The following is a 26,629-nucleotide window of genomic DNA, read 5'->3' as shown; positions in this document are numbered from 1 at the left end:
CGAAGAAAAAGGGAAAGCTGTACAGAATCAATCCATCTTCACGTAAAGCCCTTTGGGCGGAGTCGAGCTTCACCTCGTAACTGACGCCGAGGAACTGCATATGTCACGGTAACGCATGTCTTCCCAGTCGACCAATGTGTTCACCAGATTGTTAGAATTTGTCACAACTGGGTGATCGCAGCTTGGTAAGTAAGCTACTAGCCCGTTGGCGTTGGGAGCCCAAGCGGAGCGGATGAATGTAGACTGCAACCCTAAAACGCATTTGCCAGTCAGATGCAACGATCTGGGAATTTTAGACGTGGTGTAATCCAACTTACCTTGCAAGAAATCTCGACTTCTGTAAAACATAGTGCTGATGGCGATGAGACACGAATCTGCCCTTCAAGCGAGTCTCCAGATCGCTCGCAGCCATAATCGTTGCCACGCGGACTGCATTTATCGCATGCTAAGATCTTAATATCCACTGAGATATCATTAAAACTAGCCATACCTAGAAAGGAAATCCGTTTGGTTGTGTGGTGCGAAAGATCTAGAATTCTTTGAGCACTCTGTGCATGTCATCGCGACGTTGTGATAGGATGCCTTATCGCGAGCTTAGTCCTTTGTCACGTTCGCTATGCACATTTTTTGTCAGCTTACATCATATGCCCAATGGGCATGACTCGGTCAATGGCGACCAATTAGCGCGGTGTAACATCTGATCCCGGAACTTCATACATCTTGAGGGTAAGGTGAGCTTACGAAGGGTACCACTTCTGTAGGCTCGCGGCAGACTATGTACAACGAGTGCGATCACATAAGACCAGAATGTTCCTACTGCGAGCATCACGTAGACTGTGAGGCATGTATGTATAGGGGATTTGCAACCTCAAAACAACTTGGGATTCAGCGTGTACCGTTACGATCTATCTTGAGCTATATAATTGAACGACTTGCACCAACCGTGCACTAAATACTCTTCCAGGCCCATCTACTACCCATCCACCTTACTAGATAGACTAACCCGATCAATACAGGTACCTCGATGAGAGGCCCGACCGTAGCAGCAAGTGCCTGGTCGCTGTCAGGACCATACGTGGCAACAGCGACAGCGATTGCGAGCTCAAAGTTGTTGCTTGCAGCTGTGAAGCTTTGGGTTGCCCCCATCCTGTATCCATATCCCAGCTTGTTGCATATCCACAGCGTGAAGAAGAAGATGACAATGAAGTACACAATGAGTGGTGCGGCGACTCGAACGACGGAGACGATCTGGTGGACCACTTGGCGACCTTGAGAGGCGAAGAGAACGAGGATGGTGTAGAGAAGGCCGATGAGTGACCACGGAGCCAGCCACTTCAGGAACACCCTTTCGTACCACTCTGCGCCAACCAGCTTCCGCAGTATGAGACGCGTCAAGATTGCAGCACCTAAGGGGATGCCGAGGAAGACTGCAACGCTTGTTGCAACTTGCTCATAGGAGACGGCGACGGTCCCAGTTTCGCGGCTGATGACCTTGATGAAAAGGATGGCGAGCGGAGCGTAGAGTATCATCTGCAGAATGGAGTTGACTGCCACTAAAATGGCACAGTATTCATCGTCGCCACCTGCAAGTCCGTTCCAGATTAGAACCTAGTGAATATAAGCACTGTGTCAGAGAGGAAGAAGGGATGTATGAGCGTACCATGGCGATGCATCTCGCCAGACCAACCAAAACCAGTCCTGTTCGCAAGTCGCTTCTGTCGGGTAAGAACGCCCACGCAAGACCGAGCTATACTGTATTAGTCGAAGATGGGTTAAATAGGAGATGAGACGCACCATGAGGAGTGGGGCGACAATCCAGTTCATAAATATACTGAAGCCAATTTGAATCCAGAGAGCGCGAGTTCGAAAGAGACGGTGCAATGTCTCGTAGCGGACTTTACAAAGAATCGGATACATCATGACGAGCAAACCCACAGCTATCGGGATTGACACGCCAACGAACTTGCCCTTCTGGAGCGCTGGCCCTGTTTCTTCGACAAAATTTCCCAGAAGGACACCGATAATCATAGCAAGAAGGATCCACACCGCAAGAAAGCGGTCCAGCCATCCTAGTCCCTTGATTACCGAGCCTTTCTTCACTGCTACTTGTTCCTCGAGCTGCAGTTTCTCGAGATCGGCGTCCTTGTGAGGAGAGACGGGTTCGGCGTCGATGGGTTGAGGTCCTTCCGTTGACGATAAGGTCATATTGCTTGTTCTCGAAGGTTGTCGCGGGAGATGTGTTGTTGTAGGCAGCAAATAAGCTTTAGCTAGCCTCGAAAAGTGTTTGAAGCGAATAAAGGTGATAGTCGAGTCTAACAGTAGCTACTTATATTTGAAGTCGTAGATGACAATGGCGTATAGTGCAAAGATGCTTAAAGCTAGCTTTAGTCTCGACCAATCATTGTCCAGTAGTGACTCACCGGCATGCACTTGTGCCGATACACGGGGGCAACTGCTCTTGCATAACATCATAACGATCCCAGAAGATCTTCGCACGATTATTCTTAGAGCCGCTCGCAAATTCTACAGACGCTTTCAAACAATGGCTACCGTAAGCGTCACAGGTCCGCCCCCGCCATGGCACGCTGCGTACCCAGCGCCCAGAAATACCCCTGCCACTATTTGTCGTGAAGATGTCCTCGACATGATCAAGCAGAGCGCAAAGACTTCTAGCCGAGACTACGTTCTCATCGATTTGCGTCGCAACGACCACGAGGTATACAAAGTTGATCGTCATCTTACGCTTCTGTGGAAAGAGCTAAGTAAAGCAGGGCGGCACCATCCGCGATTCGATCAACCTTCCTGCGCAGAGCTTGTACCCTACCATACCGACTTTGTACACGCTCTTCAAGGATGCAGGCCTCTGTAAGATAATCTGGTATTGCTGTATGTTCCCTTTTACTCGTTCCGTAGCGAACCGGCACCAAGAAGCGTTTTCCCCAACATGTTTACGAGGCTGACCAACTTTGGCGCATTCCAGCTTCCTCGAAAGGACGCGGCAATCGTGCCGCTGGTTGGTTCGCCGACTACATTGCAGATCAAGGGGATGAAAGGATGAAGAGTCTCGCCCTAGCTGAGGGCGTAAAGGGATGGGCAACGGCAGGCGATGAGTACGTCCAGTGGATGATGGAATACGACGCTAAGGTCTGGTCGTAATCTTAAGGTCTGGTTGCAATCTCGACTTCTTTTGGAAGCTATGCTACATAGGAGGGACAGTTCAATGCGGATCATTGGTGAAAGTTAGATGCAATGCGCAACGTGGGACTATGTGATGATAAGATTGGTGGTCGCTGAATTGATGATCTACATATCGTACCGGCACTCAGAGCAAACAGCCACTAGTGACGCAGGGTGCAAAAATCGATTCCACCGAATAGCATACGACCGGTGACATACACTCTCCTTGGCAGTAACTCGCAATGAGTTTCGAACAACATTTCCGGTCATGTACAGTACTGTACAACTGCAATTTTCCGCCTATACACCGTTATCAGAGACAAACATCGTCTGTTTCCCCATCAGCTGCGCAGCAAATCCATGTTCATTTTTGTAAACATATGAGGAGGAGGTTGAGGAAGTAGTTGGCTGATTGATAGAGTCTATCGAAGAGAGCGAATATATATCCTCATGTTACATAATCAGTGATGAAACGCACTATCTCCACGTAGGCGTAGATGCTGACAATTTTCCGTTCGCTCCGACCGACGTGTATTTTGAGTAACTTCAGATTTAGTCAGACATTTTCGCAAACAATACGTGCAGTAACAAACAGTGATCTAAACAATACAACTGCAGAGCGCGTTCGAGCTGAGATTGCGACAGACCCGGCATACTACCGCACCTCGCTTGCGATACCTGCCTACGAAGACGAAGCTCACGTCCGAAAAACGAACCGACCCTTCTTGCTAGATGATGCACACTCAGATCGAGATTGGGTCGCTCGGCTCGAGCTCAGCACAACTTTGAAGGTGGTCAATCTTACGAGAATTCCTCGTATTCTGTACAGACTTGGGAACAATCAAGCAAGTAGGGCCCCACTTACGCTGTTCAACTAGAACATTACCGCTTGGCATACTTGGGCAGCTTAACGCGTTAAGCTAAACCGTTATAGCGTATAACGGTTTAAGGTTCTTAAATCGTTATATCGTTACGTGAGCTCTTATTACGTTATAACGGTTATAACGCGATAAGAGTCTTAGCGCCAAGTACGCTAGTATTGCACATGGAGAAACAGAGAATCTGCTGTCCGGATGCTCCGGACCTTACCCAAAACCCCACCAAATATGTCGTGTATCACACATATACCAGTGCAATGTCATTCAATCCCTCGTCTGAAAGCTCATCTCTAACGCCACAGTATTTATCTCGCAGTATATCTCCTCCATACTTTGACGCTATCATACGAACAGAGACCTTTCAGAGTACCAGCAACTCCAAGCGCAAGCGTACAAGGACTCAGTATGTCTGTACACAATGTCCTTCCTGGTCCAATACTCATCGTGGTAACACTATCGCCCATGTTCTAAGACACCATGCTTGGCCTGAATCGTCTCAGCTTCTGCACACCCCTCGCACACCGGTTACAATGCCGCAAGCTACTACCTCCGTATCCCGAACGACTACAGACCAGAACGTTATTCGCAATGCCTTCGATCGACAAGGGTATCGCGACGCACTTGCAGGTCTTCTTACTCGACGTCGAATGTCCTTCTCATCAGTCGAGTGGGCCGAGATGAAAGACCTTGCACTTGCTTGCAACCCATACGTGCAAGACCAACTGATAACAAATCGGCGTACAGCCGTACGTCTTATCGCCTCGAACTATCAGTTCTACAAGGGTCATGTCATTAAGGAGAGCTTATCAACAGCTATAAGTCCCATCCATATATCAACAGATCTATGGACATCGCCTTTTCGCTCATCTCTCCTTGCTGTATGCGCACAGTGGGTTGATCACGAACACAAGCTTCAGAGAGCTCTTCTAGGTCTACCAGAATGTCGTTACGGTCACTCCGGACAACAGCAAGCACAACTGCTTCTTGGAACCCTCGAGGAATACGGGATACAGTCTAGAGTTGGCTGGCACACAGGGGATAACGCGACCTCAAACGACACCTGTCTAGACCATCTTGAGTCTCTCCTCCAAAGCAAGCACAACGTATGTTATAGCATTAGATGTATAAGCCTTTAATAACGCAGCCTTTATGCTAACTCTTAAAAGGTCCAATTCGATGCTAAAACGCGCCGCATCCGATGCATTGGTCATATCATTAATTTGTCCTTGCAAGCCTTCTTGCTTGCATCTTCAAAGGAAGCTCTAAGAGCTGCTCTTGAGTTTGTAGCTAATGCTACAGGGGAAGATCTTCTTGCACAATTCTCAAGTGCTCTTACGTCTCGGCGAGAGAGTACTAGAGCGCAGCACGAAGCTGCATCGGAGACATCACAGAGTCGAAGACCGTTTCGCCAGGTACGTAGTGTTGAGAGCCGAGGATCCGGTGATGAGGACTTCTCGGGCTTGGAGAATATTCCTACTCTCCGGAAACTCCATCAACTTTGTGCCTGGCTGCGCAGTTCGACTGTACATGCAGCAGCATGGGATCGCCAAGTAGGCCTCCGCTTAGGCATTGATAATCAAACCAGGTGGTCGTCGTGGTACGCTGTTATTGATCGAGCCCTAAAAAAGATGACTGAAATCAAACTCTTCATGCACGACAACGAGAGATCTCTCGACGACATCCGTCTTACTACTGACGATTGGGTCATACTACAGAATACACATGCATTCCTGGACCCATTCGCATCAGCGACTCTATACACAGAGGGGAAAAGAGCATCTATCTCACAGTCTATCTTCCTTATGGACTCCCTCCTACTTCATTATGAGCAGCAGAAGGTTAGTGCCAATACCTTATCCTTACCTTACGTCCTTTTTGCTGATGCTAAGTATGGAAACATTACTCGAAGCCTGAACACAAAGATCTCCGCATGATTCGATCAATTGAAATGGGCTGGTTTGTGCTCGACAAGTACTATAAAATGACCGATCACGTTCCAGTGTACGCTGCTGCAATCTTACTCGACCCCTCAAGTAGAGGTGCCTACCTCAAGAGGAACTGGCCAGCTGAATGGTATGAACCAGCTATCGATGCTGCTAATACTTTTTGGCTGAACGAGTTTAAATATGACACGTCTTCAGTCGAGTCTACAACTCCTGAGCCAATGCCTCCACCGCCAAAACAGCATGGTGCTGTACTTGACCGAATCTTTAAGCAGTTAAAAGGATTAGGAGAGGTAACTTCGAGCATTGATGATCTAAGAGCTTTCGCAAATGATGCAGCGGTACAAATTGACTGTAGTCCTCTTGAGTGGTGGTGCCGACCAGAACAGCGGCAACGCTACCCTAGGCTGAGTCATATGGCTATCTCAATTCTATCTATTCCTGCAGAGTCATCAGAGCCAGAGAGGACGTTCTCAGGTGCAAGACGGACGTGTTCATGGGATCGGTCAAGGCTCACTTGTTTCAACATTGAGAAGATTGAGTGCATAGGCAGCTGGTTTAGAGAGGGCCATATAAAACCTTCGTCTCTCAATGGAATGGGTTTACCGGTAGAACCACAGCTGGAGGACGATGCGGAGGCAATAGATGACGATGTAGCAGACCTTATAGAATGGGTATAAGCAGGTCTTGGCAGTTTTGCGCTTATATCGTTAAAGTCGTTATAACGCGTTAACGATATAAGACAACGCGTTAAGCCGTTCTAACCTAGTAGGGTTAGCGTGTAACGTAATAAGGTCTTGTGCCCATGTATGCCGCTTGGGGCTTAACTTCTACCCATATCTGGGCACTTGGTTACTAACGCGTTAAGCCTAGGCCTATAATCTAAACCGGTTAATCCTCATAATCACTGAACGGGTTAAGCCATAACGCGTTAACCCAAATAAAACCCGGATAACATTGGACAGCTATACCGACCTCAAACCCAGTCAATTAGGTCTATATCATCATCTGAGAGCTCTGAAAAGTCTTCATCTATCTCGGGCCCCATCGGTAAGCCCATCCCATTGCGATGTAGAGGCTGGATGTGACCCTCTCGTATCCATGACCCAATGCATTCAATCTTCTCAAGGTTTACACAGGATATACTGAGCCTGTCCCACCGACACGAACGTCTAGTGCCAGAGAATGTTCGTTCTGGCTCCGACGACTCGGCTGGGATAGATAGGATGGATATAGCCATGCGGCTGAGGCAAGGATAGTAATGTCGCTGTTCAATACGGGACCACCATTCAAGAGGAGTGCATTCAATGCGAACTATAGGTGCTTCAATGAATACCCTAAGATTGTCGTCATTTAGCACATTAGTCGGCATTACCTCGATATCCCTCATAAGTAGGTCAAGCTCAACGCCGCGCTTTTTAGCCTTGGCCAGCTTAGATGGCGGTGGCATCGACTGGGGAGCAAGAGAAGGGTTTAGCGTAAGTTCTGCCTTAAATTCTTCTTCCCATAATATATAGGCAGCTTCAATAGCAGGCTTCACCCACGTATCTGGCCAGTTCTTGCGAAGATAGGCGGCTCGTCGAGAGGGGTCGAGGAGAAGGGCAGCAGCATAAACGGGGACGTCTTCGGTCATGTTGTAGTATTTGTCGAGGATAAACCAGCCCATTTCAATAGCACGAAGGATGCGGACATCATAATGTTCAGGCTTAGAGTAGTGCTCCTAGTAGAAAATCAGTATTAGACTCTAGAGTATAACCAGTATAACCTACCTTCTTTCTCTCGTAATGAACAAGAAGAGCATCCATAAGCGGCAGCGATTGCGAGATAGATGACTTATCTCCTTCAAGATATAACGTTGCTGAAGCAAGCGGTTGTAACAATGCGTGGGCTTTGCCTAGTATATCCCAATCATCAGCTGTGAGCCTAATATTGCTAAGAATGCTCTCATGGTCCGTCATGAAGGATTTGATCCCCGTTTGCTTTGAAATAACCCTATTGATAACTAGATACCAGGACGACCACCTAGTGCGGTTATCTATGCCTAGCCGAAGATCGATATCTCTATCCCAGATGTTGGCGTGAAGCGTTGAACTGCGTAGCCAGACAGCTAGGTCATGAAGCTTGCTGAGGGCAGGAATATGCTGAATGCCAGAGAATTCGTCAGATGTAGAGCTATAGCTTCCCTAGCTGCCTCGTTAGCGAGTAGATCGTTGTGATGCCTGGCTCTGCTGGGATCTAGGCTGGCGCTGACTCTCTGCATTGAGCCTCTGCTGCTGTGAATGGAGGATACAGGAGAACTGGGAGAGAAGCTCCTCGCCAGGAACTTCAGCCGCAGCATTGAGGGCAGCCAGTAGAGCCTTCTTTGAGGATGCGAGTAGGAAGGCTTGGAGGGAGAGATTAATGATATGTCCGATGCATCGGATGCGGCGATGTTTAGCGTTGAACTTAATCTGCTTAGTAGTTAGTACTAGTATTGAGGCTCTCATTAACCATATCTCTGAGCTCAAATAGTTAAAACTAACCTCATGCTTGGCAAGTAGGTTCTTTTCAAGGTGCTCTAGGCAAGTGCTATTTGAAGCAGCACTATCACCTGTGTACCAGCCTATTTTGGACTGAATATTGAAAGTTTCGAGACCGTCAAGGATAAGGCTGGCTTGCTTCTCTCCGGAATGGGTGAATCGGCATTCTGGCAGTCCCAAAAGGGCTTTCTGGAGGACATATTGGCTGTCTACCCGTTGGCCACAAATAGCTAGTAGAGAATGGAGATGTGGTGAAGTCCATAAATCAGTTGCTAGATGGATCGGGCTAATAGCAGTGGCAAGACTATCTCGAATCTGACCTCTGTAGAGTGAGTAGTTTGATGCAATATAACGAACAGCAGTGCGGCGAGATGTAATGAGTAGGTCTTCAATAAAGGGATTACAAGAGAGCGCTAGATCCTTCATCTCGCTCCATTCAACAGACTGAAAGGGCATCCGGCGTCGTATGAGTAGTCCGATAACGGCCTCACGATAGCCTTGCTGGTTGAAGGCATTCCGAAGGGCTGCCTGGGAGGATAAAGGCGTAAGCATGGTGGTAATCTCTCGCTGTATTGTAGGCGTTGTCTGAGATGATTGAGATGCCGCACACATTGAGTGACTGCCTAGAACATGTCGAACGGCGTTGCCGCGGTGATGACTCTTCCATGAGCAGAGCTTGCAGGAATACTGAATCCTGCGACGCTTACGGTGCGCATTCTGGACGATGATATGGTGAGAGCGGATAACGGCATCAAAATGCGCTAGTTCTAATAGTGTTAATGTCTCTAGTGTTAATATTAAGGAAGCTTCCGACGACATTGCTGTAATAGATCAAGGGTTGAAGGTCTAAATAAGGCAGTTTAGGGGATTAAAAGGTTTACAGGGTTTCCTAAGAACTATTTGACAGTAGGAGGAGAAGGTGAGAGGTAATAATATGAGTGTGACTTTGTGGAGTTCTACAGGTCACAGGTGTTCGTAGAGCTGTACTTGTAGTCGCTCTGTTGACTAGGGTATGTATCAGATGCACGGGATGCCCCGTTTCACGTACAAAAAGTAAACATCCTATTGCACTAACACCTACCGAATAGCCAACAATTCCCGTGCTAGCTGTACTGTCACAGATCAACTCCGCCAAGAATGCCAAGAATGCCTTATTAGGATCTTATCAAGTTAACGGGTTAAGGAAAACATCATAACAGGTTAACAGGATACCATAATAAGCATTCGTAACCGGGTTAAATCCTAATCGGGTTATGAGTAACGGGTTATGGTGCCCAGGTATGGGTAGGCGGGACGCTGGCAAGTGATAGTGGCTTTGATGATGTAGCCGCCGCTAGTAACGCAGGGTCAATCATACATTTCCAACCAATGACAATCTCGCAGTGACATGCTGGCTAGAAGCTGAGGCTATGATATACCCGTCTAAAAAAGCTCCATAGCCTGGAACAACTAAAAATACTGCGAACCCAGAAGCGGGTGTTAGCAAAACACTATAATTCGCGCTTTTGCTTGTCCCCACCCTTTGATTCTTTCGTGTCGTAAGCTTTGTCATTCTTACAACAACTGTGCAAGCCCATGAACATCTTCCGATCGATACCACACGTCGGTGTTCGCAGCATCGTTATACTCCGCTCACAGTGCTCTTTCACTCAGTTCACCCGTACCATGGCTACAGGATTCGGAGACCTAAACAATACGTCAGCCGAGCGGGCTCGAACTGAACTCGCTGTAGACTCAGCATACGACGGCGTTTCTCTGGCGATACCCTCCTCAGAAGACGATGTCGACATTCGAAAACGCTACAGACCGTTTCTGCTCGATGGAGAAGAAGCGAAGCAGGATTGGGTCGCCCAGCTCGAGCTCAGCACGGCGTTGAAAATGGTGGACACACAGGTTCTTAAGCGTGGCGATGACAGACTACGTGTTGTTGTCTTACACGGCAGCATGCGACAAAGGTAGGAACTCTAGTTAACAAGATTTGTCGACATGACGAGCTAATTGTGGCAGATCGTATTCGCGCTTATTAGCGTACGAGGCCAGCCGAATCCTCTTCCGGCTCGGCTGCGACGTCCGCATGTACGACCCCGCCGGCCTGCCCGTCAAGGACGACGTCCACCACAACCATGCCAAGGTGCAGGAGCTGCGGGAGCTCAGTAAATGGAGTGATGGACACATCTGGATCAGCCCGGAGCAGCATGGCATTCTTACAGCAGTATTTAAGAACCAGATCGACTGGATACCCCTCTCTACGGGCTCCGTGCGCCCAACTCAAGGCCGCACCCTCGCCATCGCCCAGGTAAACGGCGGCTCCCAGTCCTTCAACACGGTTAACGCGCTACGAATCCTGGGTCGCTGGATGCGCATGTTCGCCATTCCGAACCAGAGCTCCATTCCTATGGCATACAAGCAGTTCACAGAAGAAGAGGAGGGAAGCAGGCTTATGCCTAGCGGGAACAGGGATAGGTTGGTGGATTGCATCGAGGAATTCGTCAAGTACACAATTGTCATGAGGCCGCATTTTGACCTCTTCGGGGACCGGTATAGTGAGCGGGAGGAGAAGAGGGCGAAGCAGAAGAAGGAAGCAAATAAGCCGGCGCTAGATACGCAGCATGCGGCCTTGTCAAATGGCACAGGACCTACGAATTGATCCAGCCTTCGCTATTGCTATTCTACAATCATTACAATTAGCTTGTGTTGGCAGCGGTCATCCAAAGCATTGCATATGGAACGGAGCACGGAAATAATTGCCGTCATTAGACAAAGGCGAAGGCTAGAGGCATTCCTGGACTAGCGTCGTCGATTATCTTGGCGTAGTGACACCCCGTAAACACAGTAGTGACATACCAATCATAACACATTTATACACGAAAGGACACAGAAGTCATGTCACCTGTACATGTCCTCCAATGTCTAATCAACCTGCGCCTTCCGCAATGCTTCCCATTTCACCACCAGATCAGTTCGATGACGTATCTGACGAGGATACAAGAGGAAGTGACACTCCTCCAGATGGCGGATATGGATGGGTCTGCGTCGCTGCATGCTTTGCAGTTAACTGCTTTACCTGGGGAACCGTCTCAGTGAGCTATCTTCTCCATTCAATTCCGCAAATATGTTACGAATCCCTCCACGCAGGACTATACTAACAATGCCATCTACAGGCATATGGAATTTATCTCTCGCACTACCTAGCCGACGACATCTTCCCAAAGCATCGACCTGGGGCTACGCCTTCATTGGCGGCCTCAATTTCGCCATCGCCATGCTGCTCGCGCCCTTTATCACCGTCCTATACCGAAAACTCGGTACCCACACCACCATGTGCATGGGCCTACTCCTCCAACTCACCGGCTTCCTCGGCGCATCTTTCTCTACTCGCATCTGGCAGCTGCACATCTCGCAGGGCGCGTTGATCGGTGTCGGCATTGGTTTTTTGTACATCCCTTGTTTGCCTGTACTGAGTCAGTGGTTTGACAAGCAAAGGAGTCTGGCAAATGGGATTAGTGCTGCGGGGAGCGGGGCGGGTGGTGCGGCGTTCGCTTGGGGTACTGAGGCTATCATCAAACGACTGGGCATTGGCTGGGCGTTGAGGATTACAGGTATCATTGCGTTTACCGCTAACACTGTTGCGACGGTCTTCATCCGCGATAGGAATAAGGCGATTAGACCGTCTCAATTAGGCTTTGATACTCGGCTTTTGCGACGATATGAGGCGCTGCTGTTGTTAGCTTGGGTGTTTATTAGCATGTTAGGATATGTTGTGCTTCTATTTTCTCTCTCCGATTTCGCGCTATCTATCGGGCTCTCGCGGTCTCAAGCTACAGATATGATCGGGCTGCTGAATGTAGGGATGGCCATTGGACGGCCAATTATCGGCATATTCAGTGATCGGTGGAGTAGGATGGGTACGGCGGGTGCGCTGACACTAGTTTGTGGTGTTTCTTGCTTTGCTTTCTGGCTACCTGCTACGGGCTATGGACTTACGGCATTCTTCGTCATCTCGTGTGGCGCGATCGTTGGAGTGTTTTGGATGGTATGTCGTCTCTTAGGATCTGTGCTTGATAGTTTGCTGTATGCGCTAACATTGCTACTTGCGTAGACGATAGGCCCACTTTGCGTTGAGGTGGCGGGCATTAAGAACCTGCAATCGCTGTTGTCTTTGTCCTGGGCTGCAGTCATCATTCCGGCCACAGGTACGTGCACAAAACTCTCCTCGCGCGCCCAAAACTCTCCGTCTAATACCGCTACGTCTATAGTCGCCGAAGGCATCGCTCTAAAGCTCCGACGTCCCGGTTCCTCACGAGAGTACCTATATACACAAATCTTCGCAGGCCTCTCATACATTATAGCTGGCGGCTTCATGTTCCAGCTGCGCCGAGTAAAACAGCGGCGGGCCCAACAGCAGCACCAGGTGCAGCAATAGTTCTTGATCTGCCTTCAGATAATACATGTGAGCCTGAACAACTGCAAGATATTAATAGAATATCTATGCGTAACATGAGTACTGCAAAGCCCTTCCAGCTGCTGTATTAATAGACTATTCATGAATGCCTGCATCATCTGGTACCAATCTTCTTGATACTACAATATCTCGGCAAGAACATCCAACAGGACCTGATTGTCCACTCGACAGCCTTCTAAAGGCGTGGCGCTGAATCTATATCCGACCCGTAACTTGAGATCCAGGTCTATGGCGCTAAAACCTTTGCGGTTGCTTTCGAGGATGCGTGAGAAGGCTGTTGTATAAAGAGTTGTTGTGAATGACTGGAGTCCTGGTGGGGTTGTGCTGCTGCTTAGATTCATGGCAGAATGGTCATGCGGCTGGCCGAAGAGATTTTGTTGTTCAAAACTGTCTGAGATAGAGGTGGGGTTCGTTGGTAAGGCGAAGAGATCGCAAGGTAGAGTTGCGTCCAATGGCTTCAAGCATTCCGAGGAAAGTCGTGGTGTTGGGTGCTGAGCTCCGACATTGATACTTTGGAAGATGGGATCCGGATGTGCTTGTAGTTCATTGGCGAAATGAGATGTGGATTGTAGCAACGAGAAAGGCGTATCGTTCGTCTTTTCGGAGGTCTGCTTATCTTGTGCCCATGTCGAAACAAACCGTGCAGCCCTACTATGAGCTTCGAGGAACTCGTCCCCCAGCCCTAAAGAGTGCAACAGCCTTTTGAGCGTATCAAGATCCTTTACAAGTCCTTCAATTCTTGAATTGGTGGGAGTTTGATCGCAACCGCTTTCATACTGCTGGATCTTCGCTTCAAGCTCCGCGATGTACTGTTTCCGTCGATTGCGAGAGCGCCGCTGGTTGTTACGGACGCGCTCGGCGTTTGTAAGCTACTCTAGGAGTTAGCGGGCGACCGAGTAGACGAGAGAGGAGGATGATGAATGGTACCTTTGTATTGACCTTCTTGCTCGCCATGATCGACCACGTAGGAATATCCTGGTGAGGGTACTGCTAGTGCATGCAGAACTGAGGCGAAGTACTACACGGCGTTGCCGTGATGAGGCATGCGGGGCTGACTACTGACGTCATTACTTACCTCGGCTTGGAACTTACATTCTAGGGTAACAGCTAGCGAACAAAACGAGAGCTTCCCCTAGAAGCTGCCTGGTGTTCCACTAAAATACCACTTGGCTGCTTAGGAAAGCCAAGCGATGACTAGTGGAATACCAGGCACCTCCCTGGGGACTAGGGGCAATGCTACTATGATTCGCAATGTTCTGTGTCCTGTGGGTTCATGGCGCGACAGTTTTCTTTCAAGGCACAAGTAGCTCATTAAATAGTAAGTCACCGAACACCGCTAAAGTGGCCTTTCCGAGTCAAGCTTCAGCACATGGCTTTTGTTCATAGCTGATACAGGCTTACAGCGATTATTAGCGTGTGCGAAGAAAGCGAACTGTTGAAAGTCAAAGTACCCCTCATTTGTCCCAGCACGGCGGGTGTCTCAGCACTTAGGGAGGGACGTTAAATGCCAGGGATTGATTAACGTGCTGGACAAGCGAGTCGGCCAGGCAAGCGAGTCGGCCACCCCACTAACTTCGATCACATTTAAAGCGACGCGTCTCAACAACGCGATAATACAATATATAGATGTTTATAGAGTAGATTAAGCAGTATCTATAGAATTCTTTCAACATGTACGTGTGTTATGCCCAATCTCTTTGCACCTGCTGCAGCGCGCCAGAGCTCGGCGGCTAGGGCCTGATCGCTCTCCTCCTTGACGCTCTTCGCGAGCAATCTGCTGGTCAGCCTCAAGCCGTACGATTATATCCTCTCCAGCTCCCCTTGTTAGGACTCCACGCTTCTGGAGTCGCTTTTTCTTGCGCTGCTTGCGCTTTGACGCTGCTTCGTTGGCTCTCTCAAGGCTGGTGATCCGATCGCGCATCAGCTCAGCTGAGAGCATCATCACCTCAGCCCCCTTCTTGAGCTGGTTAATCGCCTCAATGATCGAAGCTGGTGATGAGCTCTTGTACCGTCGCACGCGACCACGTATCAATGTTGATTGAGCCCAAGCTCACGTACGTTGCTCGGCGTACGAGCCTCCCAGAGAGCCTCTGGTAGAGCAGCTGGAGTAGGTGTACGCAGCTGCACGTCTAGCTTTGATAGGACAGCGTCTGGCCGGAGAGGAACAAGGCCTGCGCCTCGAAAAGCTGAGCAGATATTGGCTGACGTGAACGATTGATCAAAGGCTGCCTTAAACACTGGCAGAAACTCGAGCTTGGTGATGTGGTTGATGTGGTGGCGGATTAGAGCCTCAACCTCGCGGCTGTACGCGCGCTTTAACGGCGAGAAGCAGCCAACTTCAAGAGGCTGAAGTAGGTGAGATGAGTGAGGTGGCATACAGTGCGTGTAGATGTTGTTCTCCTTGCAGAGCTCTTGGAACTCAAGCGAGGGGTGGCTCTCGTGCCATCAAGGATAAGCAACCGACGTGCTCCAACTACCTTGCCCTCTGTATGCTTGATAAAGTGCTTTAGCCACTTGACTCCTAGCTCGTTATTTGTCCAGCTGTTGTCGCCAACTGCGATCGCCCAGTGGTGTGGGCAGAGTTGTCAACAATCAAGTCAATCAAATATGAAGCTCGTATTTGGCTTGTTTGGAGTTCTTTTAGTGTTGTACTTGACTTGATTGACTTGGTGGCCGAAACGGGCATATTTGATTGGTGATTTGACAAATACTTGCAGTTTTAATTACCTAATTAGGCAGGTATCGTGAGATCTTAGACAAGTAGTTGTATTGGAGTTGGTGCAAAAAAGAGGCATATAATAGCGTCCGTAGGCGTGTTTCGAAATTACAGCCGTCCTAATATACCTATATATTGAGTTGTATACCCATCGTGGTCCTAAAAACTTTTAAAACAAAACCACTAGTCACTACCTAGTATACTGTAGAGGTTGCGGAACACGGTTTCGTATTAGTAAAGGATCACCCGGAGGTGCTGGGTGTATAGGAGCGACGAAGCTCCTATATACAACTCACCGTCTAGCAGGAGCGAGCAAGTACACTAAGCTAGTGTTTCGTGATAGGGATAAGTAGCTTGATTAAGTATATATACAGCCGTAATCGCGTGATCCGGTTGTAGTAACTATCGTGGAGTTGACGAGCTCGCCGGCGCTGGTGGTGAGGTGGTGAGGTGAGGAGCGGGCAATGAGCAGCGTCAACCGACGTCAACGACGCTCAGCAGCGTCAGGTACCGTCGAGCAGCGTCAATTGCGAGATCGTAGCTCCGTATGGAGTTGATTGTTGCGTGCTGGGCAGCGGGAGGTGTATCGATCGATCTCGGCAGCGTTTGCGGAACAGTACGGTTCGCGAGTTGGCCTCTTTTTGGTGGAGAAACTAGCTGTTAAGCGAAGTAGTTAACTATAGTCTAGCTGCGCTGTTGGATATACTGACCCGCTTCAATCGTTGTCGTTGCTATACTCAGTCCATTGTGCAAGCTCGTATAGCTGGTCTAGCTGCTTATCGCTGAGTTGAGACTCCGTAACAGCTCCAGCAATTGCGGCGCCTGTACTCTTCCAGGTCCGTATACACTGCAACGCAGCGAGTAGTTGCGGACTAATTTTACGACGTTGAGGAGTAAGTAGATCGCCGAGCTCGCTGAACATACGCTCACACTCGCAACTACTAGCAGGTATCGTCAATATATCGATCGCAAGGCGTGTGAGGTTGGGATATTTTGGTCGTAGAGCAATCCAATACTTTATCGGATTGCTGTCGGGGCTCTCAAACATAGTCTTCGTCCATTTTGGTTCAAAAGCTCGCCACCGCTGATACTCGTCAAAGCCCTCGTCGCTGTCAGACGATGGGTCCTCCATAATTGCCGCGATAGCGTCGTCAATAGCGTTGGACTTGCGCTCTCTTGGGCGACTCCTCGGGCTCCGAGATACCTGGTAACTGCCCCAAAGTTGCTGGAAGGACTCATTTGCGCGAGCAATCCAACCGGGCTTGTCACGCCAAGCGCGATCACAATATTGCTTGTAGTACGGGTGGAGGCAGCAAGCGGCGTAGTATACGGGCGACTCGTCGAGTTTTTGATAGTATCCATTGAGTTTTGCCTATGCCGCCTTCAAGTTGATCGCGAGGTGGTCCTCAGGAGCACTAGTTGCCTCGTAATCGACGAGCTCGTACGGCTTGTAACGCTGCTCAAACTCCCCAAGTAAGTATTCGAAGACGGGCAATACTTCATATATCGCTCCAAACCGGCCGCTTGTACCGCGGCCCTCGAGCCGTTTTGTAGCTGACTTCAACGGCTGGAGAACCTCAATATAGTCGTTCACGACAGCCCAATCATTTGCTGTAAGCCCGCCCGATCTCATCCATGTAGGCGCGTCGGGAGTCTTATTTCTACGGGTTCTAGCATGACTGTCAGCAGCAAGCTGATTGTCGATATGATACGCGATATACGAGTTGAACGCCGGTTGCAACTCAACAGCACGCTCAAACGCTGAACAATACGAGTTCCAGCGCGTGACGACGGGCTTTACCGGCTCAAGTATCCTCTGTTTCTCGGTGGGGAGCTCACTGTTGGCGAGAACTTGAAAGTTCTTAAAAACGTCGTATTGCTGGGGTGTTCTGATATAATTGACAACGTCAAGAAGCGTACCTAATGGGCCCCGTTGACGCCAATCGCCCATGAACTGCTCCTCGTCCTGTATTGATTATTTAGCAATTGCAATCTCGAGAGGACTAGGAGACTCACGATAATATTAGCGTCGTCGTTGTTAAACGCATCCTTGTTTGAGCCGAAGATCACCGCCTGGCCCACGAGATTAATCGTATGAGCGCCGCAACGTAGGCGACGATGGCTAGCGATAAAGCCGTACTTGCTAGCGAGTTTCTTAATAGCCGAGTCGTTGTTGTACGCGTTATCAAGCATAAAGTATCCTAACTTTGCTGCGTCAACTCCAAACGCTTGCAGAGTTCTCTCGATGCAATCAGTTATCCTGTCACCCGTATGGGCGCCCGTAAGCTGCGGCAAGTCGATGGCGACGTCTTTGATAACTCCATGAGCCGTGGCGTAGTGAGCAACTACTCCAAAGAAGCCTCGTTTGCCGCCTTTAGTCGTCCATCCATCAAAACTTATATGGATCTTGCTTATAGCCTCTCCAAGCTGCTTCACGACCTGGGGCTGCATATACCTATACAACCGCATCACGAACCGATTAACGCTGTTGTGGCTCATCCACAACGACTTCTCCGCCTCTGGGTTTGCAAACTGTATCATCGCTCGAAACGCTGGGTCTTCAAACTGCCTCAACGATATATTGTTGTCGACAAGCCAGCAAACAGCCGACAACCGAAACGCTTGTACGTCGAAGTTTCCAATCTCGTTGGCGATAGCTTGACTAACCCGTACGCCAGCGCCCGTCAGCATTATGAGCGATCTCTGACCCGCTGGCAGCGTAATAGGCACCTTGCCCGAAGCGGCAATACGGTGTTTCTTGAGCAGATGAGTCGTTGCCGAGCTCGTCGCCTGTGTCGTCTCCACCACGCCCGAATCAAGCCTCTTGTTTAGGTGGCAATCGCGGCATACGAAGAATATCCGATCTGGGTTTGATTGTAGGGCGACGCGATAACCGTGATCATATATCCAGCTTTTGCGCTGAGATTGAGTCCGCGGCGGTCGTATGAAGCCTTTCAAACGACCCCAATCTACGCTTTCAAAGTTGTCCACAAAGCGCGTATCCAAATCGTCGTCGTCGTCTTCGTCGGCCGCCGTTGAGGCCGCGGTGGCTACTTCTGAATCCTTAACAGGCGTAGCAATCGCAGTCTCCGATTGTGAGTCTCGCAACTGTGATTCAAAATCGTCGGCCTGGCTCGTGATCGTCAGAGCTTCACGCGATAAGCTGGATTGAGTATCATCAACGACTACCGGCTGGCTTTCGGTGCCCTTCGTGAGGAGTCTACGCTGTTTTGACGGGCGCGTGTTAGCGTTATTATGCGTAAGAGCGCGTCGTTTTACATTAGGACGAGCCATAACAGTAATACTAATACATAAAAGAGATAGGTTGCGAGTTATCGATGCGTTGTTGTGGTTAAAAAGATCGAACGGCAAGCGAACTAACTAAGAAACGAGGTTCTGATTGATTACTAACTGCACTATAACACCAAAAAACTATCACGAGATCGCTGGCCGAGCTAACTCAACAGCCTCACACAAAACTCTAAATAAACTGCAATCAGGTCAATCAAATACGGCTATAAAACTTGACTTGTTTGCAGTTACAACAACGCCGTATTTGACTTGATTGATTTGAGTCTTGGCGCCGACGACGATCTATATTTGCAAATATATTTGATTGTTGACAACTCTGTGAGTCCTAGCGTTAGTGGTAATAGCAGTAGCCCAGGGCTTCCTGTAGCCGTCACAGTCCTTACAATACATCAGGGATTGCCCTGACTTATCACGCATTGCCTCATCATTCTCTGGCTTTCGAAAGTGTGTCCATATATCTGCAGCACGTCTCTTTCTTGCCTTCACGTCCTCACGGCTACGGCCAGGTCGATGCGGTTCGTTATTGAGGAAGCGCCATGGGCTAAGAGAGGCTCTGGAGGAAGGCGTAGTGGGTAGAGAGGGCGTAGACGAGGAGGGAGGTCGAATAAGCCGACCTCGGGAGTTTTGGGAGGCCATAACGTTGTAGAATGGTTTATGGCGGTAGTTGTGGAGTATGCAGCGGAAAGATAAACCGGTAGATACTCTGGGATTTGCACGCAAAAGGCGCAAAAACGGAAAACGCGAAAGGGAGCGGAAAACACCAAAAAAGATGGCGAAAAGTGAGCTTGCACGTGCCCTTATCAATACTTATCAATATTGAATTGATAACGATTTCCCATATTGATATTGCCTACTTGGATCAATATTGATATTGATTGATAAGAACATTGATAAGTACATATTGCCGACAAGTCTGTGTTCTCGAACCACCGATACAAACCTTTCCCTTGAGAATCTTAGGGATACAGGATGCTTGGATCCCGATTGGGTGTTTGATTTCAATACTGGCGAGCGAGGCGACGAGCCATGGCGCCACGTTGAGCGACGCAGAAGTAAGCTTTTGATTGACTAAAGGGATGGTTTGAGGGGTCCCGAAGGAGTCCACAGTATTGTGTGAACTGCTTTGCTGCCTTGCCTTGCCTTGACGCGCGAAATCGTCGGTGCTGTTATTGGCAACGGCTTTGGAGCAACTTCAGCTTCGGATGCCAAATTTTTATCGCTATCGGTCGGTGATAGTCTCCTTCTCTTCCTAGCCCATGGCTGCGCTTCATCAATCTCTTGGTCTAATGCACCAGAGTCGCTGTAGTTGATTGATGCCATGACGGTTGTTGATTCTTTGTATCGTAGTGGTTGTCAGGTTCAAATGTTTCCGAAACTTCATGCAGGGATACGTTGCGCTACTCTACATAGTGTTATCGATAAGACGACATTCATATGGTCCGCGTCTACCGGTTGCGATTCTAACCAATAGATACGAGCGTTTCCGGTTCACGAATCTCACAGTCAAATCTCGGGGATTTCAAAATGTGTTTGATTATGATTATCGGCCTTGACGTCATGCTCTGATCTTTCCATCTCTCTTATACCTACAGCAACTCTCCCCGCAAAGACAGCTCTTATCCAGTCCAGCCCAATACTTGTCCCCATAATCCAGCGTAATCTCCTTTCCAGCCTCTACTCCCTTACTGACCAAGACCACCCTCTGCGTATCTAGCCAAGTAAACGTAGAACACTGCGAGTTAGGCTTGCAGCTATGATTGATAAAGCGCGTAAAATTTCCTTCTCTTCCTTGCCAGATCTGATAACTGGCCAAGGGCGTCGAGCTGTCCAGGACATCGAGATGCCTGACGCCGTTGGTTATGAGGCCAACGAGCTCGCCAATTGCTGTTCCACGATCGAACGAGGTCAATGCGACCAGACCATTATTCCTGCCGTCTGCTGTCCGGTGAATTTGGACAGGTGGTGGTTTGCGCTTTACGCAACCAAAGAGGGACGGGAAACAGAAACAAGAATTTTCCTGCGGATTATCGGATTGCGTCTCGTTGCACAAAGCGCAGATGTATGCTCCGCCTGGTCCTGTAACGGCGTTGGATTGCGGCATCCAACGCGGATCTTCGCAGCCCCAGACTGATTCGTCAATGACTGATTCCTCGATATGTTCGAAAGCAAAATATGGGTCTTGCTGAAGGTATGTTTGGCGTAAGGGCACAGGATCTGATCCGTCATCAAAAACGACCCAGTCGTGCGGGTGTCCGGGATACTGGGGAGTTTGGGACTTGCCCACAATTGCCAGAAGCTGGCGCCAGTGAGGGTGCAGAGTATCGGCGGCAACCTCGAGGTGTTTTCTTAGAGTCTTCATTCGGCGCATTGCATCTTTATCGAAGCCCACTCGGTATTTGCAGAACCGGTAGATGCCCATGCCAGCAAAGACAAGTGCAGCCCACCCTGCGGCATCCTTGATTTCTTTGTAGCCGCGCCAGATGGCCATCTTGTTGCGTAGTTCCTTTCTAGTGTGGTAGTTTGGTCAGCAAATGTCAAGCGGCGAGCTCATGCACGGCGTAGGAGGTATACGTACTCTGACCAGTCAAAGTCCTGACATGCTTCCATAAAGACTGCTTTCCTATGCTTCGTCGTCGACAGTTCCGGTCTCGATTGGCTCCGATATTGTACCTGCTCCTCGAACAACTCGACCCAGTGGGCTTGCACAATCAGCTCAATTGACCGGCACACGCGGCTCGCCTGCGTGATCTTGCGGCAGAAGACATTCATCTGACTGAATGAGTCATATATTGTGTTCGTAGTGGTGGTATTGAGCACTACCATGGGAGCAGGTGGCTCTGTTGTCTGCGCCTGCCGGACCACGCCCATTGAAGATCCATTGGGCGTTACCTGAAACTGTTCGAAGATGGCTTTCGGATCAAGGTTGAAGGTGCTGTGCACTTGTTCCCAAATGCCAATAATCAATTTGTCCAAAGTGGAAGGCTGGAAGATGAAGCTTTCGGACGCTGTCTGCGTAAGGTCAGTACTAGGCATACGTCTCATTTGGCAATCCGCTATTTGCTCCAATGGGATGAGACCCTCAAGTTTGTTTTGGGGGGGGAGACGAGGACGTGAGGTGGGCAGGTCAACATACCTTTTTACGCTTGGGGAAACTTCGGCTATCAACCTGCATCTGCCGTTGGTGCTCGGTCAGATCTTCTTGGAAAGAAGACTGGTTCTGGGACACGCGCAGCCCACCAGTACCTTCCCTGTGTTTTTCTCGGGTCTGGCGTGCCGAGTGCGAGCCATACTGGAAAGAAGACTCGTCCATTGACGACGTCTCATCGTAGTCGTGGAGTTCGGCTGCTGGACTTTGCGTGGGGGCGGGTGTCCTCATGCCGGCCAGATCGACGGTTCGCTGTGAACATGTAAGCTATACGCTACTGCACAAGGTCAGTTTGTATGCGGTGGGAGTATAAACGTACCGATGCAATCCTCTCGGACCGCATTCTTGCTGTATGGTTCGCGTCGGCTTCTTCAAGGAAGGCCTCGACGCGGAGGATGGGGTGGTCAAGACCGTCGAGTTGCGGCCATACGATGTTGATATTGAGTCGGGTAAGGTGGTCCTGGATGGCCCGTCCGATGCACTCGGAAAGGCCATCAACATCCTGTATGGCATTCATCTCAATCGCCAGGCTGAAAGCACCTCGCTAATTTGATTAAGCTGGTGGAGTTGACGCAGGACGCTAAGATGCTTGAGCGGTCGGCGGGCAGCACTTGGGAACGGGGGACGGGTGGGCGAGATATTTTATCTACCACGATGCCCACCAGAAGTTTTGCTGTGGAGGTAGCTACATGTAATGCAAATAACTCAGGGTGCGTGGCAAAGTTCTTGCTGCAGGCGTAAGGTAGTGGAACTGACTGCGAATGCGAGGCATGAGAGACAGACGGCGAGTGCGTTTGTCAAGATGTCGGTTGGCACACTGGATCAAGCGTCCGAAGTCTACCGGTTGAAGCGTTTCACGGCTGCAACACAGTGTACGACTCCTATATGCTGCGACGGGGAGGGCGGCGGAATTGTGATGATGGTCGTGGAAGTTCTGCCCAAGCAGCAAGGCCTAGGTACGATCGAGAAGGCGCTAACCCGTTGTGGCATAACGTTTGGCCTCAGTCATGGATTCGACCAAGCGTGCGTCATAGGAGCGCGGGACAAGGCGCCCAGCCAACCAGAGGCGGCGCTGCAGCTGCATGTGTCCGGTCGAAGGCTGTTTGGTGTCGCAATTGTGCTGCTCGCCGATGCCTGGGCAGTCTGGAAAATCCGCAGAGGCTGCCATGAGGCAACATTGAGGCCGGGCAGGCGAGCGGATGCTTGCCGCCGCGCTAGGCGGACGCGCTCTTGCTAAGTCATTGGCAGACGTCACGGACTATCCAAGCATACCCTCAACAAAACATTTTCTCATCACGAATCGGCCACAACCAACCCGCTCAACCCGTCCGGTCAAGCATCCAAGACGGGCACTCGTCGTTTGCCTGTGTTTATCTTGGCGCGCAGGTGGCTTGCCCATCGACGCCCGAATCTTCCCTCTCCACAGATGTCAGGCGGCACTAGTATATAGTCCTCTAGTAGTGCACCGGCCTCTGTAATTGGACTTGCTGCCGCGTATATAGGCTGGACGCTCGGGGTCTAGGATGAGCCAGCGATATTATTCTTAGCAGAAGAATTCATCCGCGTGTCATCTTGCTGGCTTCTTCCCTTCGTCTTCCACGGGTTTACGTCTCTTGCACGCCTATAGACAGCCCATCGCTACAATCTCCACCCACTCTCCACCATGGAGTCGTCAGACACGACAGAGATGGGTAACAAGGAACGACTAGAGAGGACCGCGACACACGAATCATATACATTCCAAGGCGCGAGAGGATGGCGGGGATGGCGCATTCTACGACCTGGGCGCGGCATGTATCACGATGTCAAGCGCAGGCTACCTTACTACTGGAGTGACATTACCGATGCCCTCACCTATCGAGCTTTCGCCAGCACAGTTCGCATGTACTTCGTCAAGTAAGTCTACCACAACAAGTACCCAAACCATGTACTTACCTAGGTAGTGTATTACCTGCCATCGCCTTCACACTTGACATGTACCGTCGAACCGGCGGCTTCTTCGGCATCAACGAGGCCCTCTTCTCATCTGCATTAGCAGCCATGGTCTTCAGTTTGCTCGCTTGCCAGCCCCTCACCATTGTGGGTGTCACTGGTCTGATCGCCCTTTTCAACTACACCATTTACGACATTATCATCCAATACGACCCCAGTATCTATCCAGCATTTACTGCATGGGTCGGAATCTGGGCTGCCATCTTCCATTGGATTGTAGCCTTTGGAAACTTTAGCGACTACATGGCCTATGTCACTGACTTCTCAAGCGAGACGTTCGGCATGTATGTCGGAATCATCTATTGTGGTTTGTATCTGGTGCCTGGCCGAGTGCATATATGGTACTGACCTACATGCAGTCAAGGGTGTTGAAGAGCTAGTATATCTCTTCGAAGAATCCGATTTTGACGGTGGCTACCTCTCCATCGTCATCGCCATATGCTACTTCGCCACTGTTTACGGTCTCGAGAAGCTTGGTCAAAGTACGCTGTTCGCCCCAGGTGTTCGTAACATTATCGCCGACTACTCCTTCGTCTTCCCTACCCTGTTCTGGGTCGGATTCTCACACATCCCTGGACGTCTGGAGGATACTGGTCTGTATCGAGTGCCCATTGGCCGCGCCTTCGCACCGACGCAAGACAGAAATTGGGTAATTGATTTCTGGAATCTCGACGTCGGATGGGTGTTTGTCGCTGTACCGTTTGGCTTCTTGATGATGCTGTTGTTCTACTACGACCATGTAAGTCGTACATATTATCAAGCCCTGGCACAAGCTTACCCATCACAATAGAACGTGTCTTCTCTCACAGCACAGGCCCGTCAATACCCTCTCTCTAAGCCCGCTGGTTTCCACTGGGACTTCTTCCTTCTCGGCTGCACATGCTTTGTCGGTGGCGTTATTGGTCTTCCACTTCCCAATGGCCTAGTACCACAAGCACCCGTACATACCGACTCTTTGACCATTTACGAAACCAAGTTGGAAATCACCGAAACTAAAGATGGCGGTGAGATTCGTAAACCATTTGTGGAAGCTACCGCCGTCGTGGAACAGCGCGTCAGTCATTTCTTGATGGGTATGGCCATCTGGGGCACCATGACCGGTCCCTTACTTATCGTATTGCACACCATGCCCGCGGCAGTCTTCGCTGGAGTCTTCTTCGTCGTCGGTGTAAGTATCCTCTCATCATTGATCCCTCCATCGACATACTAATCTCGTCTGCAGTGGGGTTCCATAGAATCTAACGGCATTGTCACCAAGTCGCTCTACCTCGTGTCCGAAAAACGCTTCATCCAACGCGATAACCCGCTCAACCGCGTCTCCCGCAACAAGATCCGACTTTTCATCGGCCTCCAGATACTCGGTGTCGCAGCCACTGTCGCCATTTCACAGACGATCGCCGCTATCGGATTCCCTGTACTCATTATTGCGCTCATCCCACTACGCACTTTCTTAATGCCAAAGTGGTTCACAGCACACGAGCTGGATGTATTGGACGCCTTGACGGCAAACAACCCCTCGGTACTGGTGAGCTTTGGTGGGACACCGAGTGGCATGAAGGCAGGTGGGCCTATGGAGGGTGGTGCTGGGGGTCCTCGAGACGAGGAGGCTCTTTCACGCCCACATTCTGCCAGGCGCCAACGAGCAGGAAGTATTCACCGAGATGAATAGGGAACATTTGCAACAGCTACGGTATAGACAAAACGGGTGTTTGAGTAAGAGGGTTTTGAGGCGGCGAGAAAGGTTCAGTTATACTAACATTCTCTTCTTATATATAGACCCCATACGCCTTGAAGACATTTAATGTATTACCATGTTCAACTTCAATATGCATCGCACTGTTGTAGATCGACATGTGATGTCATTATGTACTGAATCAACTTTTGAACCACTCATAAAACGCTTCTAATCACTATCGATTATTATTCTCCTTCTACGTTCTGTTCACCACGGCCGCCCTCTACCCCTGGTCCGTCCCCTACGCTCCAACACTCCAACCCCCCACTCACACCCAACATCCACAGCCCTCTCAAGATCTCTCATATCTGGCATCGAAACCGAAGGCAGAAACCTCAAAACTCTATCATGTATTGCTGGGATATCACTCCCTTTAAAAGCCCTATTCACTCTTGCAGAAACCTCATCTGATGCCTCGTCAGCGAGCACACATAATGTCGCAGGCCAAGCGCCAGTGATCGGCATGGAGGGAGATCTGGCCACCTCCACGACTCACCTCCATCTCCATACCGCCATGGAGACTCCATACGATTCTGAAACGACCTGGTTAACCTGTTTAGTAGTAGTAGACAACGTTCGTCGCAACAGGGTGGAGAGAGAATGTCCGTGCGCAGGGTGTTTCAGCAGAGCTTCTAACGTCACTCCATCAATCGTATGCTAGTTCCTATCAACATCATCATCACTATCTCCATTAGTAACCTGTTTTGATATATCTATTGCTACAATGTTATCGCAAAGCCCTCAGAATTC

The 26,629-nt window shown here is 49.7% G+C and overlaps 6 protein-coding genes across 6 annotated transcripts; 4 read left to right on the top strand and 2 right to left on the bottom strand.

Annotated features, from left to right (window-relative positions):
• Positions 1 to 948: 948 nt before the first annotated feature.
• ALTATR162_LOCUS101 (uncharacterized protein) lies at positions 949 to 2,205 on the bottom strand (the record flags this gene model as incomplete). Its single annotated transcript, XM_043307694.1, has 3 exons — positions 949 to 1,608; positions 1,661 to 1,747; positions 1,795 to 2,205. 3 exons carry the CDS (start codon positions 2,203 to 2,205, stop codon positions 949 to 951), a joined length of 1,158 nt encoding a protein of 385 aa, XP_043163629.1.
• A 337-nt stretch (positions 2,206 to 2,542) lies between these two features.
• On the top strand, positions 2,543 to 3,156 carry ALTATR162_LOCUS100 (uncharacterized protein; the record flags this gene model as incomplete). Its single annotated transcript, XM_043307693.1, has 2 exons — positions 2,543 to 2,716; positions 2,914 to 3,156. The coding sequence occupies 2 exons, from the start codon at positions 2,543 to 2,545 to the stop codon at positions 3,154 to 3,156; spliced, it is 417 nt and encodes a 138-aa protein (XP_043163628.1).
• A 7,026-nt stretch (positions 3,157 to 10,182) lies between these two features.
• ALTATR162_LOCUS99 (uncharacterized protein) lies at positions 10,183 to 11,164 on the top strand (the record flags this gene model as incomplete). The annotated part of the gene is made up of 2 exons (XM_043307692.1): positions 10,183 to 10,472; positions 10,525 to 11,164. 2 exons carry the CDS (start codon positions 10,183 to 10,185, stop codon positions 11,162 to 11,164), a joined length of 930 nt encoding a protein of 309 aa, XP_043163627.1.
• Positions 11,165 to 11,665: 501 nt separating this feature from the next.
• ALTATR162_LOCUS98 (uncharacterized protein) lies at positions 11,666 to 12,940 on the top strand (the record flags this gene model as incomplete). The annotated part of the gene is made up of 3 exons (XM_043307691.1): positions 11,666 to 12,550; positions 12,617 to 12,710; positions 12,774 to 12,940. The coding sequence occupies 3 exons, from the start codon at positions 11,666 to 11,668 to the stop codon at positions 12,938 to 12,940; spliced, it is 1,146 nt and encodes a 381-aa protein (XP_043163626.1).
• Positions 12,941 to 20,562: 7,622 nt separating this feature from the next.
• ALTATR162_LOCUS97 (uncharacterized protein) lies at positions 20,563 to 22,669 on the bottom strand (the record flags this gene model as incomplete). The annotated part of the gene is made up of 4 exons (XM_043307690.1): positions 20,563 to 21,514; positions 21,583 to 22,016; positions 22,141 to 22,404; positions 22,472 to 22,669. 4 exons carry the CDS (start codon positions 22,667 to 22,669, stop codon positions 20,563 to 20,565), a joined length of 1,848 nt encoding a protein of 615 aa, XP_043163625.1.
• Positions 22,670 to 23,815: 1,146 nt separating this feature from the next.
• On the top strand, positions 23,816 to 25,813 carry ALTATR162_LOCUS96 (uncharacterized protein; the record flags this gene model as incomplete). The annotated part of the gene is made up of 5 exons (XM_043307689.1): positions 23,816 to 24,048; positions 24,096 to 24,451; positions 24,504 to 24,883; positions 24,935 to 25,312; positions 25,367 to 25,813. The coding sequence occupies 5 exons, from the start codon at positions 23,816 to 23,818 to the stop codon at positions 25,811 to 25,813; spliced, it is 1,794 nt and encodes a 597-aa protein (XP_043163624.1).
• Between the last annotated feature and the right edge of the window lie 816 nt (positions 25,814 to 26,629).

The sequence above is a fragment of the Alternaria atra genome (genome assembly GCF_907166805.1).
Source record: "Alternaria atra isolate CS162 genome assembly, contig: 16, whole genome shotgun sequence".
Taxonomy (NCBI): domain Eukaryota; kingdom Fungi; phylum Ascomycota; class Dothideomycetes; order Pleosporales; family Pleosporaceae; genus Alternaria; species Alternaria atra.
The sequence above is the reverse complement of the archived record's forward strand: the minus strand, read 5'-3'. Positions and strand labels throughout refer to the sequence as shown.